Consider the following 14,130-nt stretch of genomic DNA (forward strand, 5'->3'; position numbering starts at 1 on the left):
GACCATTTGTTTTAGCTGTTAGCAGATCATTAGAGACTTTAGTGAGGGCAGTTTCAGTGGAGTGTAAAGAGCGGAAACTGGATTGGAGAGGGTCGAGAACAGAGTTTTCTGAGAGATAGCGGATAAGACGGGAGTGGACCAGGCGTTCCAGGAGTTTAGAGATGAAGGGAAGATTAGAGACAGGTCTATAGTTAGCGGCACAGTTTTGGTCGAGGGATGGTTTTTTAAGTAGTGGATGTATGATGGCATGCTTAAATGAGGAGGGAAAAATACCAGAAGAGAGAGAGAGGTTAAATATTTTAGTTAGGTGAGGGGTGACAGCAGGGGAAAGGGACTGGAGGAGATGTGACGGAAATGGGTCACTGGTGCAAGTAGTTGGGCGAGAAGATGCAAGGAGCCTGCTTACTTCTTCTTCTGTGACTGGTTCAAAATCAGAGAGTGAGTTAGATGCAGTGGGGGAGGGAGGACAGTGCATGGTATGAGGGGATTTGGAGATAATTTCCTGTCGGATCTGGTCAATTTTTTCTTTGAAGTAAGTGGCCAGATCGTCAGCTCGGAGCTCCGTGGTTGGGGCCTGTACTCTTGGATTGAGTAGGGAATGAAAAGTGTCAAAGAGACGTTTCGGGTTATTGGACAGTGAGGTGATGAGGGTGTTGAAATAGGTTTGTTTGGAGAGGTGAAGGGCAGTGTTGTATGTTCTAAGCATAAACTTAAAATGGATGAAATCTTCGTGTAGATTGGATTTTCTCCACAGACGTTCGGCGCACCTGGAGCACCGCTGCAGGAAACGTGTTTGCACCGTGTGCCAGGGTTGTCGCCGTCTGCGTTGTGGTGTTCTATTTATAGGGGGTGCAAATTCATCCAGGGCAGTTTGAAGTGTTTCATTGTAATGCTTCAATGCAGAATCAGGACATGAGAGGGAGGAGATAGGGGCCAATGAAGACTGCAAGTTCTTCAGAAGTTTCTGGGTGTTAATGGCCTGTATGTTTCTATAAGTCTGGACAGTGGGGGTGACCTGAGCAGCCTGGCAGTTCTTTATAGAGAATGAAAGAAGATTGTGGTCAGAGAGCGGGAGAGGGGAGTTTGCAAAATCATCCACTGCACAAAGCCGAGAGAAGACCAAGTCGAGGGAGTTTCTGTCTTCATGCGTTGGAGAATTAGTAAGCTGCGAAAGGCCAAATGAGGAGGTTAGAGATAAAAGGTGAGTAGCAGATGGGGAGAGGGGAAGAGCAATGGGGATGTTGAAATCTCCCATGATGAGGGTAGGGATGTCACAGGAGAGAAAATGTGGAAGCCAAGTGGCAAAATGATCCAGGAACTGATGGGAGGGGCCGGGAGGACGATACACCACCGCCACTCGCATGGAGAAGGGGGTGTAGAGTCTGACGGCATGGACCTCAAAAGAAGGGAAGACAAGTGAGGGTACTTGAGGGATAACCTGAAATGTACATTTTGGTGATAGGAGCAGACCAACGCCTCCACCAGCTCTATTGTCTGATCTTGGGGTATGAGAGAAGTGTAGCCCCCCGTATGAAAGAGCAGCAGCAGCGGTAGTATCTGACTGCTGGATCCAGGTTTCAGTAAGAGCCAGAAGGTTAAGAGAATTAGAAAGGAAGAAGTCATGAATGAAGGAGAGTTTGTTACACACTGAGCGAGAATTCCAAAGTGCACAATTAAGAGAGACAGATGGCATGCAGGGAATATTAATAAGATTAGAGGGGTTACTGAGTGTAGCAGTGGGGGGGTTTGACTTTCTATAACATGGGGGACCAGGGTTGGGAGCAATGTCTCCTGCAACTAGGAGAAGGAGGATAGAAAGAGTGAGCAGATGGTTAAGTGATTTGTGAGAGCGTCTCTGGTGTTGAATGGTGGGACTGGCTGGATCTGTGCAATTTAACAATGTGAAAAGAGCATGAGTGCTATACAAAGGAGAGGAAAGAAGCGAGGGGCCAATATGGATGGAGTGTGGTGAGTTAATGCCAGGGCGGTGGATGAGTGTGAATGCAGCGGCAAGGATATACATTACACAAATGCATATGGTATATATTTGTTGTCCTCCAAATGTACAGAGAGTAGATGTATATAAATGTCTTATCTGTCTCCTGCCCTGTCTAACTGCCATGTTATAACTGCCAGAAGTACTTTGATACATGTACTTAGATTACATGTGCATAAATGCTCCCCCTAGCTAGGTCTGAATATATAGGAGGTTGAGGCTAAGTTTTTTTTTTTTTTTTTTGTGGCTCTCTCTCTTCTCGTTAATCAATCACACTAAATTGAGACACCAGGACCCAATAAAATGTTATGGTCAAATAAACACATGTCCAGCACTACATGGATCATAAATCACTTTGAAAAGTTTCTTGACCTCACAACATAAGGGGACAAGCAGAGTAAGTTGAAAAAACTATATACCAGATATAAGCTTGCAGAGTTGAAAACACATAGATAGCATTCAGGATTAACTGCTTGCTGACATTGAATGGAGACACAGGAGTGGATTCAGAGCAGAGATTGGAAAAGCTGGTTACCAGATATAAGCTTGCAGAGTTGAAAACACATAGATAGCATTCAGGATTAACTGCTTGCTGACATTGAATGGAGACACAGGAGTGGATTCAGAGCAGAGATTGGAAAAGCTGGTTACCAGATATAAGCTTGCAGAGTTGAAAACACATAGATAGCATTCAGGATTAACTGCTTGCTGACATTGAATAACAGTAAAGAATCCGCGTCTGTGAGTATGCTTAAACCTTCTTTCCTCCAGACGTAGAGGATGCCCCCTTGTCCCCGTCACAGGTCTAAGAGTAAAAAGATCGTTAGAAAGCTCTTGGTATTGTCCCCGCATATATTTATACATTGTAATAAGATCACCCCTAAGCCTTCGATTCTCCAAACTAAATTACCCCAAGTGTAATAACCTGTCTTGGTATTGCAGACCCCCTAGTTCCCTAATAACCTTGGTCTCTCTTCTCTGCACCCGCTCCAGGTCAGCTATGTCTTTCTTATACACCGGAGACCAGAACTGTACACAGTATTCTAAGTGTGGTCGCACTAGTGACTTATATAGAGGTAAAATTATGTTCTCCTCATGAGCATCTATGCCTCTTTTAATGCATCCCATTATTTTATTTGCCTTTGCAGCAGCTACTTGACTCTGGCCACTAAATGTGAGTTTGTCGTCCACCCATACACCCAGGTCTTTTTCAGTGACTGTTTTGCCCAGTGTTTTACAATTAAGCACATAATTATACAACTTGTTCGTTCTACCCAAGTGCATGACCTTACATTTATCCCCATTAAAGCTCATTTGCCATTTATCAGCCCAAGCTTCTAGTTTACATAAATCCTCCTGTAATATAAAATTGTCCTCCTCTGTATTAATTACCCTGCAGAGTTTAGTGTCATCTGCAAATATTGAAATTCTACTCTCTATGCCCCCTACAAGGTCATTAATAAATATGTTAAAAAGAAGCGGGCCCAAAACTGACCCCTGTGGTACCCCACTGCTAACCGTGACCCAGTCCAAGTGTGCTCCATTAATAACCACCCTTTGTTTCCTATCCCTGTGCCAGCTCTTAACCCACCTACACATATTTTCCCCTATCCCCATTGTTCTCATTTTATGTATCAACCTTTTGTGTGGCACCGTATCACAAGCTTTTGAAAAGTCCATATACACCACGTCCACTGCGTTCCCTTGGTCCAGTCCGGAACTTACCTCTTCATAAAAGCTTATCAGATTAGTCTGACAGGAACGGTCTCTTGTAAACCCATGTTGATATTGGGTCATAAGGTTATTCTTCTCCAGATACTCCAGTATAGTATCTCTTAGAAAACCCTCCAGGATTTTACCCACAGTTGAGGTTAAACTTACTGGCCTATAATTTCCAAGTTCAGTTTTTGTCCCCTTTTTGAATATTGGCACCACATTTGCTATACGCCAGCCCTGTGGTACAGACCCTGTTATTATGGAATCTTTAAAGATTAAAAATAGTGGTCTATCTATGACTGTGCTTAATTCCTGCAGTACTCGGGGGTGTATCCCATCCGGGCCCGGGGATTTGTCAATTTTAGTGATTTGTAGACGCCGCCGAACTTCCTGCTGGGTTAAGCAGGTGACATTTAATGGAGAATTTTTATCCCTGATCATGTTATCTGTCATGGGATTTTCTTGTGTAAATACTGTTGAAAAAAAGTCATTTAGCATATTGGCTTTTTCCTCATCCTCCTCCACCATTTCACCCAGACTATTTTTAAGGGGACCAACACTATCATTTTTTAGTTTCTTACTATTTATGTAGTTAAAGAATATTTTGGGATTATTTTTACTTTCTCTGGCAATGAGTCTCTCTGTCAATCTTTGCTGTCTTGATTTGCTTCTTACAGAATTTATTTAATCTTCTGTATTTAGTTAATGCCTCATCACTACCTACTTGCTTTAATTCTCTAAATGCTTTATTTTTATCTCTTATTGCGCCCCTTACAGCTCTATTTAGCCATAGTGGTTTCCTCCTATTTCTCGCATGTTTATTCCCATACGGTATATATTGTGCACAGGTCCTATTCAGGAGGATAATAAACGTCTCCCATTTTCTTTGTGTATTTTTATGTCTCAGGATATCGTCCCAGTTAATTGCACCAAGATCATCTCTCATCCGTTGGAAATTTGCTTTCCTGAAGTTTCGTGTCCTTGTAACCCCTCTACTACACATCTTATTAAAGGATACATGAAAACTTATTATTTTGTGATCACTATTACCCAAGTGACCCCCAACCCTTACATTTGATATGCGGTCTGGCCTGTTGGTTAATATTAGGTCTAGCAGTGCCCCCCTCTTGTTGGGTCCTGAACCAGTTGTGAAAGGTAATTGTCTCTCATAGTGGTCAGACACCTATCACCTTTGCTGGAACTGCAGGTTTCGGTTCCCCAATGTATTTCAGGGTAGTTGAAGTCCCCCATAATAATGACTTCTCCTTGAGTCGCAGCTTCATCTATTTGCTTTATGAGGATATTCTCTGTTGCTTCCATTATTTTTGGAGACTTATAACAAACCCCTATCAGTAATTTATTATTTTTCCCCCCTCCCCTTATCTCTACCCACAGGGACTCTACATTTTCATTAGATTCATATATATTATCACGCAGGATGGGCTTTAAGGATGATTTTACATATAAACACACGCCTCCCCCTCGCTTATTTGTTCGGTCATTTCTGAACAGACTATAGCCCTGTAAATTATCTTCCCAGTCGTGGCTCTCGTCCAGCCATGTCTCAGATATCCCCACCATGTCAGAATTATGCTCCAACAACATTACCTCAAGTTCCTCCATCTTGTTGGTGAGGCTTCTGGCATTAGTATACATGCACTTTATGTATCTCTCTGTACCTCTATTCTTTCTTAAATTATTAACTGTTCTAACCCCACCCCCCATGCCACCCCCACCCCCAATCTCATTATTTGCGCCCAGGTCTCTATCTGCACTGTCTTCCCCTCCTATAAAAGGAATACCCTCCCCCCGTCCCAAGTTTAAACACTCCTCCAACCTTCTAGCCATTTTCTCCCCCAGCACAGCTGCACCCTCCCCATTGAGGTGCAGCCCGTCCCTAGCGTAGAACCTGTAGCCAACTGAGAAGTCGGCCCAGTTCTGCAGGAACCCAAACCCTCCTTCCTACACCAATTCCTGAGCCACTTATTAACCTCCCTAATCTCCCGTTGCCTCTCTAGCGTGGCACGTGGTACAGGAAGTATTTCCGAAAATACCACCTTGGAGGTCCTTGCTTTAAGCTTACAGCCTAATTCCCTGAAATCATCTTTAAGGACCTTCCACCTACCTCTAACTTTGTCATTTGTGCCAATGTGCACCATGACCGCTGGATCCTCACCAGCCCCTCCCAGTAATCTGTCAGCCCGATCAGCGATGTGTCGGACTCGAGCGCCAGGTAGGCAGCACACCGTTTGACGATCCCTGTCTTTGTGACAGATTTCCCCATCTGTTCCCCTAATAATTGAGTCTCCCACTACCAGAACCTGTCTGGCCTGCCCTGCTCTCCTATTTCCCCCCTTGCTGGAGCAGACACTCCTCCGGCTTTCAGAGGACATGCCTTGCTGCAGCAGTGCTACTCCTGCACTAACACTCCCCTCATCTGCCAACTTAGCAAACTTATTGGGGTGTGCCAGATCAGGACTAGCCTCCCTGGCGCTCTTCCCTCTACCCCGGCCTTCTAACTGTCACCCAGCTAGCTGCTTCACTGTCCTGCAGCTCCAACCTAGCATCCCCCCCTCATCTATCCCATTGAGCGTCTGCTCAGTGAGCAGAAGACTCCTTTCCATATTGTCTATGGATCTCAGTGTTGCCAGCTGCACATTTAGATCCAGTATCTGGGCTTCCAAATGCACAACGTGCTCACATCTCGCACAGCAGCATGCACCCTCCACCGGCTGGTCAAGGATTTCATACATGCGGCAAGACGTGCACTGGATGGCACTGGCAATAGTGGAGCACATCCTAATGGGGATTGCACCAGACAATAAGATAAGCAAAAATAAATTTAAAAAAAAAAAGTATTAATATAACAGCAATTCAGTAAGACCTCCCTTGGAAACGCCCTGAATCTAAAGTCACTGAATCACAAGTCACACACTTACCACAGTTCGCACTTACGCTCAGGTCACACTCAGCTCGTTCACACTCGCTCAGGCAGAAGAGTTAAAAGAGTTTTTTTTTTTTTCCCCTTTCACCAGCACACCACCCTGCTGCTCAATGCACTTCCAAAAGGAGTTGAGCCCCAACCAGCTGCCCCTTATAAACCCTTAATTACTGTATGAACTCCCACCCTTAATTAACCCCTTGTGAATATAGTTACACCTCAAGATTTAAATGCAATATAGTTTACCCTTAAAAACACAGATAGTAAAATAAGAGATTAACCCTGAAGAGAGAAAATATAGGTTAAACAAGCCCCCAAGCCCCCCAAAAATTGAACAGGTAGAAAGCACTCAGCAACCTACAATTCAGCAACTCACACAGGTATTTCTTATAGGTTTTCCAAATACCTCCTCACTGAATCTCAAGTCACACACTTACCACAGTTCGCACTTACACTCAGGTCACACTCAGCTCGTTCACACTCGCTCAGAAAGAAGATTTAAAAGTTTTGTTTTGTTTTTTTTTCCCCTTTTACCAGCACACCACCTTGCTGCTCAATGCACTTCCAAAAGTAGATATAGAGATAGAGCGATAGATAGCGAGAGATATAGATATAGAGATAGATAGATACAGAGAAAAGATATAGAGATAGATAACGGATAGATAAATAGATAGATAGGTATAGAGATAGATAGATATAGATATTAGATAGAGATATATATAGATAAAGATAGATAGATATAGATGGTAGCTAGATAGATAATAAATATAGAGATAATAGATATAGAGATAGATAGAGTAAGATAGATAGATATAGAGATAGATAGACATAATAGATAGATATAGAGAGATATATAGAAAGATATAGAGATAGATAGACATAATAGATAGATATAGAGATATATATAGAAAGATGTAGAGATAGATAGATATAGAGATAGAAAGATAGATATAAAGATAGAGCGATAGATAGAGATAGATATAGAAATAGATAGATAATAGATAGAGATAGATATAGATAATAGATAGAGATAGAAAGATAGATAGATATAAGAGAGATGGAGAGAGAGAGATATAGAGATAGATAGATAGATAGATAGATAGAGAGAGAGACAGATAGAGAGAGCGAGAGAGATATAAAAAAAAAAACACAACGCAATACTCACCTCTCCTCCTGCTCCCACGCTGATCCCGGCCTCAGTGTCAGGAGCTGCCCCCCTCTGCCAGACACACAGCGGGTGCGCGATGTAGTGACGTCATCGCGCACTGGCTGTGAGCCAGGAGCAGAGGGGACTGAGGGCGGCGCCGGCCCTGATGCAGAGCGGCTTACTGGGCTGGGGGCGGGGCCTCTGGGGGTGGAGACTGTGAAATGATGTTCTCTGCTTCGCAGTGAATATTCATTTCTCTTTAGCAGGGGGGACAGGGGCTCCTGCCTCCTGACACCCGCTGCTGCTCCGCTGGCAGGGGCCCCCATAGCAGCTGCATGGTGTGCCACACACCACTGGCTGGGGGCCCCTGGAGCAGCGGGGGCCCTAGGCAACTGCTGGCCCTGTATGCCAGCAGGTGCCAGGGCCCACCAGATGCCAGGGCCCACCGGAGAATCCTCCGGTTCTCCGGTGGGCCAGTCCGACGCTGGAGATGGTGATGTCTAGAAGAGAACAACCAACAGATCAGGTCCATACAGGTCCATCAGCTGGTCCATACAATCAGGGCAACTGTTACCACCCACCTTTCGTGTCTCCCTCTTTCCTCATAGACTGTAAGCTTGCGAGCAGGGCCCTCATTCCTCTTGGTATTTGTTATAATCTACTGTATGTGATTATTGTTATGCTGTAATGTCTATTGTCTGTACAAATCCCCTCTGAAATGTAAAGTGCTGCGGAATATGTCGGCGCTATAAAAATAAAATTTATTATTATTATTATTATTATCAGGTCCCTGGTATTACAACCTATAAACCAGAATTAATGGGCATAAGTATAAACCATCAACAAAAGTTCCGGTCAGGAGCTAGAAAGGACCTGTCATCTAGACATCACCTCTTAGTGAAGTACATGATATAAAGAGAGTGCTTGTAGGGAGGAGGACCCCCGCAGAGTGTCTGGACCGGAACCAAGGGGATCGCCATCTGAGTTCCTAAGGAAACAGTACCCGTGGAGCAGAGGAGGAGAGTGGACTGCTGAGAGTGACAGGACAGCAAGGGGAGGGGCGAGTATAAAAGGGACAGGGAGCGCGCAGGGGAGTCAGTTGGTGATACGTCAGACACGGAGCAGGAGACGGAGGGGGCGTGAGAGAGCGGGAAGGACAATGACAGTTGAGAGAAGCGACTAGCAGCAGAGGGTAGATACGCAGTGGCCCTCAGGAAAGAGGCGCCGAGCCTACCGACAGGGGACTGTCTCTCCACCCCAATCCCGGGTTACGGCCTATCCTCGGCCGTTACCGCTGAGCTCAAGCCCTCCGCGGCCTGTTCGCTCCCTCTCATGGCTGCTGCCATTCCTCTTCAGCCCGCGGTTGCAGCCTGCCCGCTGCCACCCGCGGACGCTGCCAGTTCACATCAGCCCGTGGTTGCGGCCTGTCTATCACCACTCACAGCCGCCTTCACCCCACTGCAGTCAGCAGTGGGGGCCTGTTCCTTGTCAACAGAGACACTCTGCACACAGCCCCAGGCTTTGCACGCGGCCATTAAACCACCACTCTTGAGCTCTGCGACACCACCCTGCTTGGGGACAGGAGTCCCATTGAACTCGCTAACAAGCGCAACCCCGCTGTTACAACAAGGGGTTACTTCATCTCAGGACTCCATCAGGGCCTGTTGTGCCCTAACTCCTCCTGGGAGCTGGGGCGCCCGAAGACTACTCCAAATCTTCAGCAGCTGGGCCCAGCGGCTGCGACGCCAAGGCAGCCTCATCAAAGACTCCACAGCAGCCTCATCAAAGACGTCAAAGCAGCTTCATCAGCAACGCAGCTTCCACAGAGACGCCGAGGGACGTCAGGATGGATAAGTGACATTACAGAGTATAAGGACTCGTAGATGGCCATACCGTGGCCCCATAGAAACCGGCCTTGGCCGGGTTAGCCGTGTTCTTTCCAAATAGTGTTTGGTTGTACGAAGTCCCTGCGAGGACAACTGTTGTTACCCCTTGTATGTTCCTTAGTATAGCCCTAGCGGCTTTAAATTATAAATAGTTTGCTTTTCAAAGTTCAACCAGTCTCGCGTCTCGTTACTGCATCCTGCGAACCTGCTGTTACCTACATTTGGCGTAGTCGGCAGGATTCGAACCTGCGCAGGGACGCCCCAGAACAGGGCAGGGCCGTGAACTCAACAGCTGACGAGGGCCCTCGTTCCAGTATTTCATTGGGGGCTATGCTGAGAAACCTGCCTAGATTTTCCGGCTCCAATACCATGCTATGTAGCTGGACAGAGCGAATGCGGGGGCTCTTTCGAATGCCCCCTGATGACTCCTGACCTGGAAGCAGAAGTAGCTCTCATGGCATTAGACGGGGAGGTTCGGAATTCAGTGATGTTAAAACCCTCGGGACACGGCAACACCTTTGATAAGGTTTTGAAGATTTTAGAACAGACCCATGGGGACCCAACCAACGTGGGAGAGTTAAGAACCCAGTTGTTCAGTTGGATGCAGGGGGAGACCATCACCCAGTATATGAATGTCCTCCAAGAGTTACATACGGCCATCGAAAGAAAGGATGGCGTAGGGTTAGGACCTGTTGACATTTACACTACGCGACCTGTTGGTGACTGGACTGCGGGACCCGTTAGTAAAGCAGGCATTACGGGAACAGATCAGAATGAATCCACGTATAGACTTTTCTGAGGTGGGAAGTCGAGCACTCGCTCGAGAGCAAGAGCAGGGAATGGCGGTCCCCGTGGGGAAGGTCCGGAGCGTGATGGCTTCCCTGAACGCAGTTGCGGATCCTCAATGGGTAGAGGAAATGAAACAGGAGTTGAAGAACATCCAGGGCGAGATGGATGAAGTGAAAAGAAGGACGGAGTCTGGGACTGGATGGACTAGTGTTAACCCTGGTCCTTGGGGACCCCGCTCCCCCCGGGGCGGGCGGTCTGCACAGACCCGGTGCTATGAGTGCGGGTAGCCGGACCACTTTGCCGAAGAGTGTCCGCGGCGTGGGAGATACCCACCTCGGCGGCCATTAAAACTAGAGGGCTCTGGGCTGGGGGGATGCTGTTCGGCGCCAGAACCCACGATTAGGGGTGGTGGAAGTCCCGAAGATTTGGTTGCAAAATGTCCGGTGGTATGGGCAAAAGTAGATGGCCGGGCAGTCCGGTGCCTAGTGGACACAGGGTCACAAGTGACAACTATGCCTGCAACTTATTTCCGGCAAATTGTTCCTGAAGCAGCGAGACCCCAGTGGGGACTCATGATCAGACAGGTAGCCGCCTATCAAACTACCGGTCCCTGTTGCCGGGGTGGTGTGGGTACAGGTGACACTGTGCGGTAAATTCCTCGGCCGCATAGGAGTGGTTCTGACCCACGGAGAAACTGATAAACAGCACCCAGTCATTTTGGGCATGAACATACTGCGGGAGTTTGGTAACCTACTCCTCAATGATCCCACACATGAGACCTTGAAACAGAGGGGTTCCCGCACATGTATTCCAGCAGTTGGTGCGGGAAGCACGAGTCCTCCAGGACTGCCAGGAGGGCAAGGCCCTGGGCAAAGTCATCGCGCCATTGGCTCCCCTGCTTGTACTGCCCCCTGGACAGACAGTGGTGGCCCTACCCATCCGAGCCCCGATACCATTGGAAGGCATGGAGATGCAGGTGGAGCCATGCTACTCGGAGCGCTTACCCCCTGGCATACTGGTGGCTCGCTCCCTGACCACAGTGCAGAAGGGGACTGTCCTGGTGCGCTGCGTCAACCTTGAAGACAAGACATCGTCCTGAAGCCCCGGACAGAACTGGCCAAGCTAGTAAGGCCTTTTGAAGAAGTGCTACCGGCCCCTGCAGTTCAATTGAGAGTGCAGTCCGAGGACCCTTGGGAAGTAACTATCCGGACTCTGCAGGCTACTCTAATTTCAACTCAGGAAAAGGGTCGAGACATCCTGGAACAAAAGCGGGCCGAGCTCTCTGGACTAACTACGGCCCAGCTCTCTCAGATAAAAACACTGCTCGGACAGTACCACGAGGTATTTGCTAGTCATGAGGAAGATTTTTGATGTACCACCGCCATCACCCATGGAAATCCCACGGCAGGAGCAGCCCCCATCCGTGAACGATATCGACAGATTCCTCCACAACTCTACCAAGAGGTGAAAACTTTGCTGGCCCAAATGCTACGAAAGGGAGTGATTCGAGAAAGCCAAAGCCCCTGGGCAGCTCCCATTGTGTTGGTCCGCAAAAAGGATGGCACCTTACGATTCTGCGTGGACTATCGAAAGCTGAATGCTTGCACCATCAAAGACTCATACCCACTGCCCCGAATAGAAGAATCCTTGTCCGCCTTGGGGAAGGCGACGTACTTTTCTACTTTGGACCTGGCCAGTGGGTACTGGCAGGTGCCCATGTCAGAAGGAGACAGGGCTAAGACGGTGTTCATACTTCCTATGGGACTATTTGAGTTCAATCGAATGCCGTTTGGACTGGCCAACGCCCCGGGGACCTTTCAGCGGTTCATGGAGCGGTGTCTGGGAGATCTCAATTTTGACGCCACGTTGATATACCTGGACGACATCATCATTTATGCTGCCACGTTTGAGGACCACCTGAAGCTGTTGGGGCAGGTACTCGGCCGGCTGCAGAAGTACGGGTTGAAGGTAAAACCCCAAAAATGCCACCTATTTCGCACCCAGATCGAATATCTGGGCCATGTCGTCTCGGCGGAGGGCGTAAGCCCGTCCCAGGAAAAGGTTGCTGTCATTCAGGGATGGCCTACCCCCGAGATGATAAAAGACGTGCGGGCCTTCCTGCGGTTGGCCGTATGCTACCGTCGTTTCATAAAGAATTTCTTCCAGAAATAGGACCACACCACACTAAATATGATTGGAGCGATATCAGGATAGAAATTACTCTTGCCGGACCTTACTTCTAAAATTACCTTTTTCAAAAACACTTTTATCACTTCGTCTTTGGGAGCGCTGCTCTGAAGCTTGACCTTTATAGAAACACGGCCTGTGAGGACATCAAATAGCATCAGTTACAGTAAACAAAACTGAAACAATCAATCACGTTACAGATAAGAGAAATCCCATATACAGTAAATCAAAAAAGGATAGAGTACCTAATATAATAATAATAAAAGGTTCCGCACAGTAAGAAGAAATTATACATAAACAACAAGTGATATAGAAAACAATAACTATTAGATGTAGGAAATATTAATGACAGGTTTAAAAGTGAACCAGCCAGTAGATGGCATCACAACACAGTAGGGTGTTTATACCTTTATACGTCCTGCTGTGGTGTGGCACCAGCACCTCGACGCGCGCTTCAGCTACATGCCTTCTTCTGAGGGACTGACGTCACACACGGAGCAGAGATTTTAAAAAGTAGTAGCCAGCTAATGAGGATGCATAACATTAATTGTCCATTGTAATGCTCATGTGGATGGCGCATACCATGCTGATGTGAATCTGGGGCAGTCACATCTTCAGTAAATGTGCTGTGGTGCCATCTACTGGCTGACTCACTTTCAAACCTGTAATTCATGCTTTATACATCTAATAAAATTATTGCTTTCTAAACCACAGGTTCTTTTTGCATAATTTCTTCTTAGGCTTCAGCTATTATAAATCAGAGGCTCTATACACTGTAGGCAGTGCCGCGTACTTTGCACCACAAATCATCATTCCCTGCTATTCTCGATATGAGCACTAGAGGGAGATGTAAACACAAATGTTATAATAAAGGTGAAATTGGCCGAACAGCAGCAAGAGGAGGAAAAATACAGAGAGAGATCAGCAAAAGAATCACATCAATGTCACCTGCAGTCCTATGTAACACCACAGATAGATGTCACCTGCAGTCCCATGTACTACATTATCTGTACTCAGAGTTATCACTGTGTTATCTGTGGTGTTACATAGGACTGCAGGTGACATCTACTACATTATCTGTACTCCAGAGAGTTATCTCTCTGAGTACAGTTAATGTAGCAGATGTCACCTACAGTCTTATGTGACACCACAGATAACACAAAATAAGGAAGAGGAACAGCATCCGGTCTGGGTGAAAAATTGTATCAAAAATGTATTCTTCCAGTACAAAATATAGTATTTTGTACTGGCAGAATAAATTTTTGATACAATTTTTCACCCAGACCGGATGCTGTTCCTCTTCCTTATTTTGGACTATTGTTCATTTGGGTCCATGAACCTTTGAACTGGCATCCATTCCTCCGTTGTGCTGTCGGCTGCTTTTTGCTGTTGACCACAGATAACACAGTGATAACTCTGAGTACTGATAATGTAGTAGATATCACCTGAAGTCCCATGTAACCCCACA

General features: G+C 46.7%; 1 protein-coding gene across 1 annotated transcript in view; it reads right to left on the bottom strand.

The window, feature by feature from the left end:
* Positions 1 to 14,130, bottom strand: part of LOC141058837 (uncharacterized) — a 147,699-nt gene that overhangs the window by 9,441 nt on the left and 124,128 nt on the right. The window contains exon 4 of the mRNA XM_073555054.1: positions 12,725 to 12,798. Coding sequence (XP_073411155.1) covers positions 12,725 to 12,798 — 74 coding nt within the window. The remainder of the gene's footprint in view (positions 1 to 12,724; positions 12,799 to 14,130) is intronic.

Source organism: Dendrobates tinctorius, unplaced genomic scaffold (genome assembly GCF_039654945.1).
Source record: "Dendrobates tinctorius isolate UK_male_01 unplaced genomic scaffold, ASM3965494v1 ptg000215l, whole genome shotgun sequence".
Taxonomy (NCBI): domain Eukaryota; kingdom Metazoa; phylum Chordata; class Amphibia; order Anura; family Dendrobatidae; genus Dendrobates; species Dendrobates tinctorius.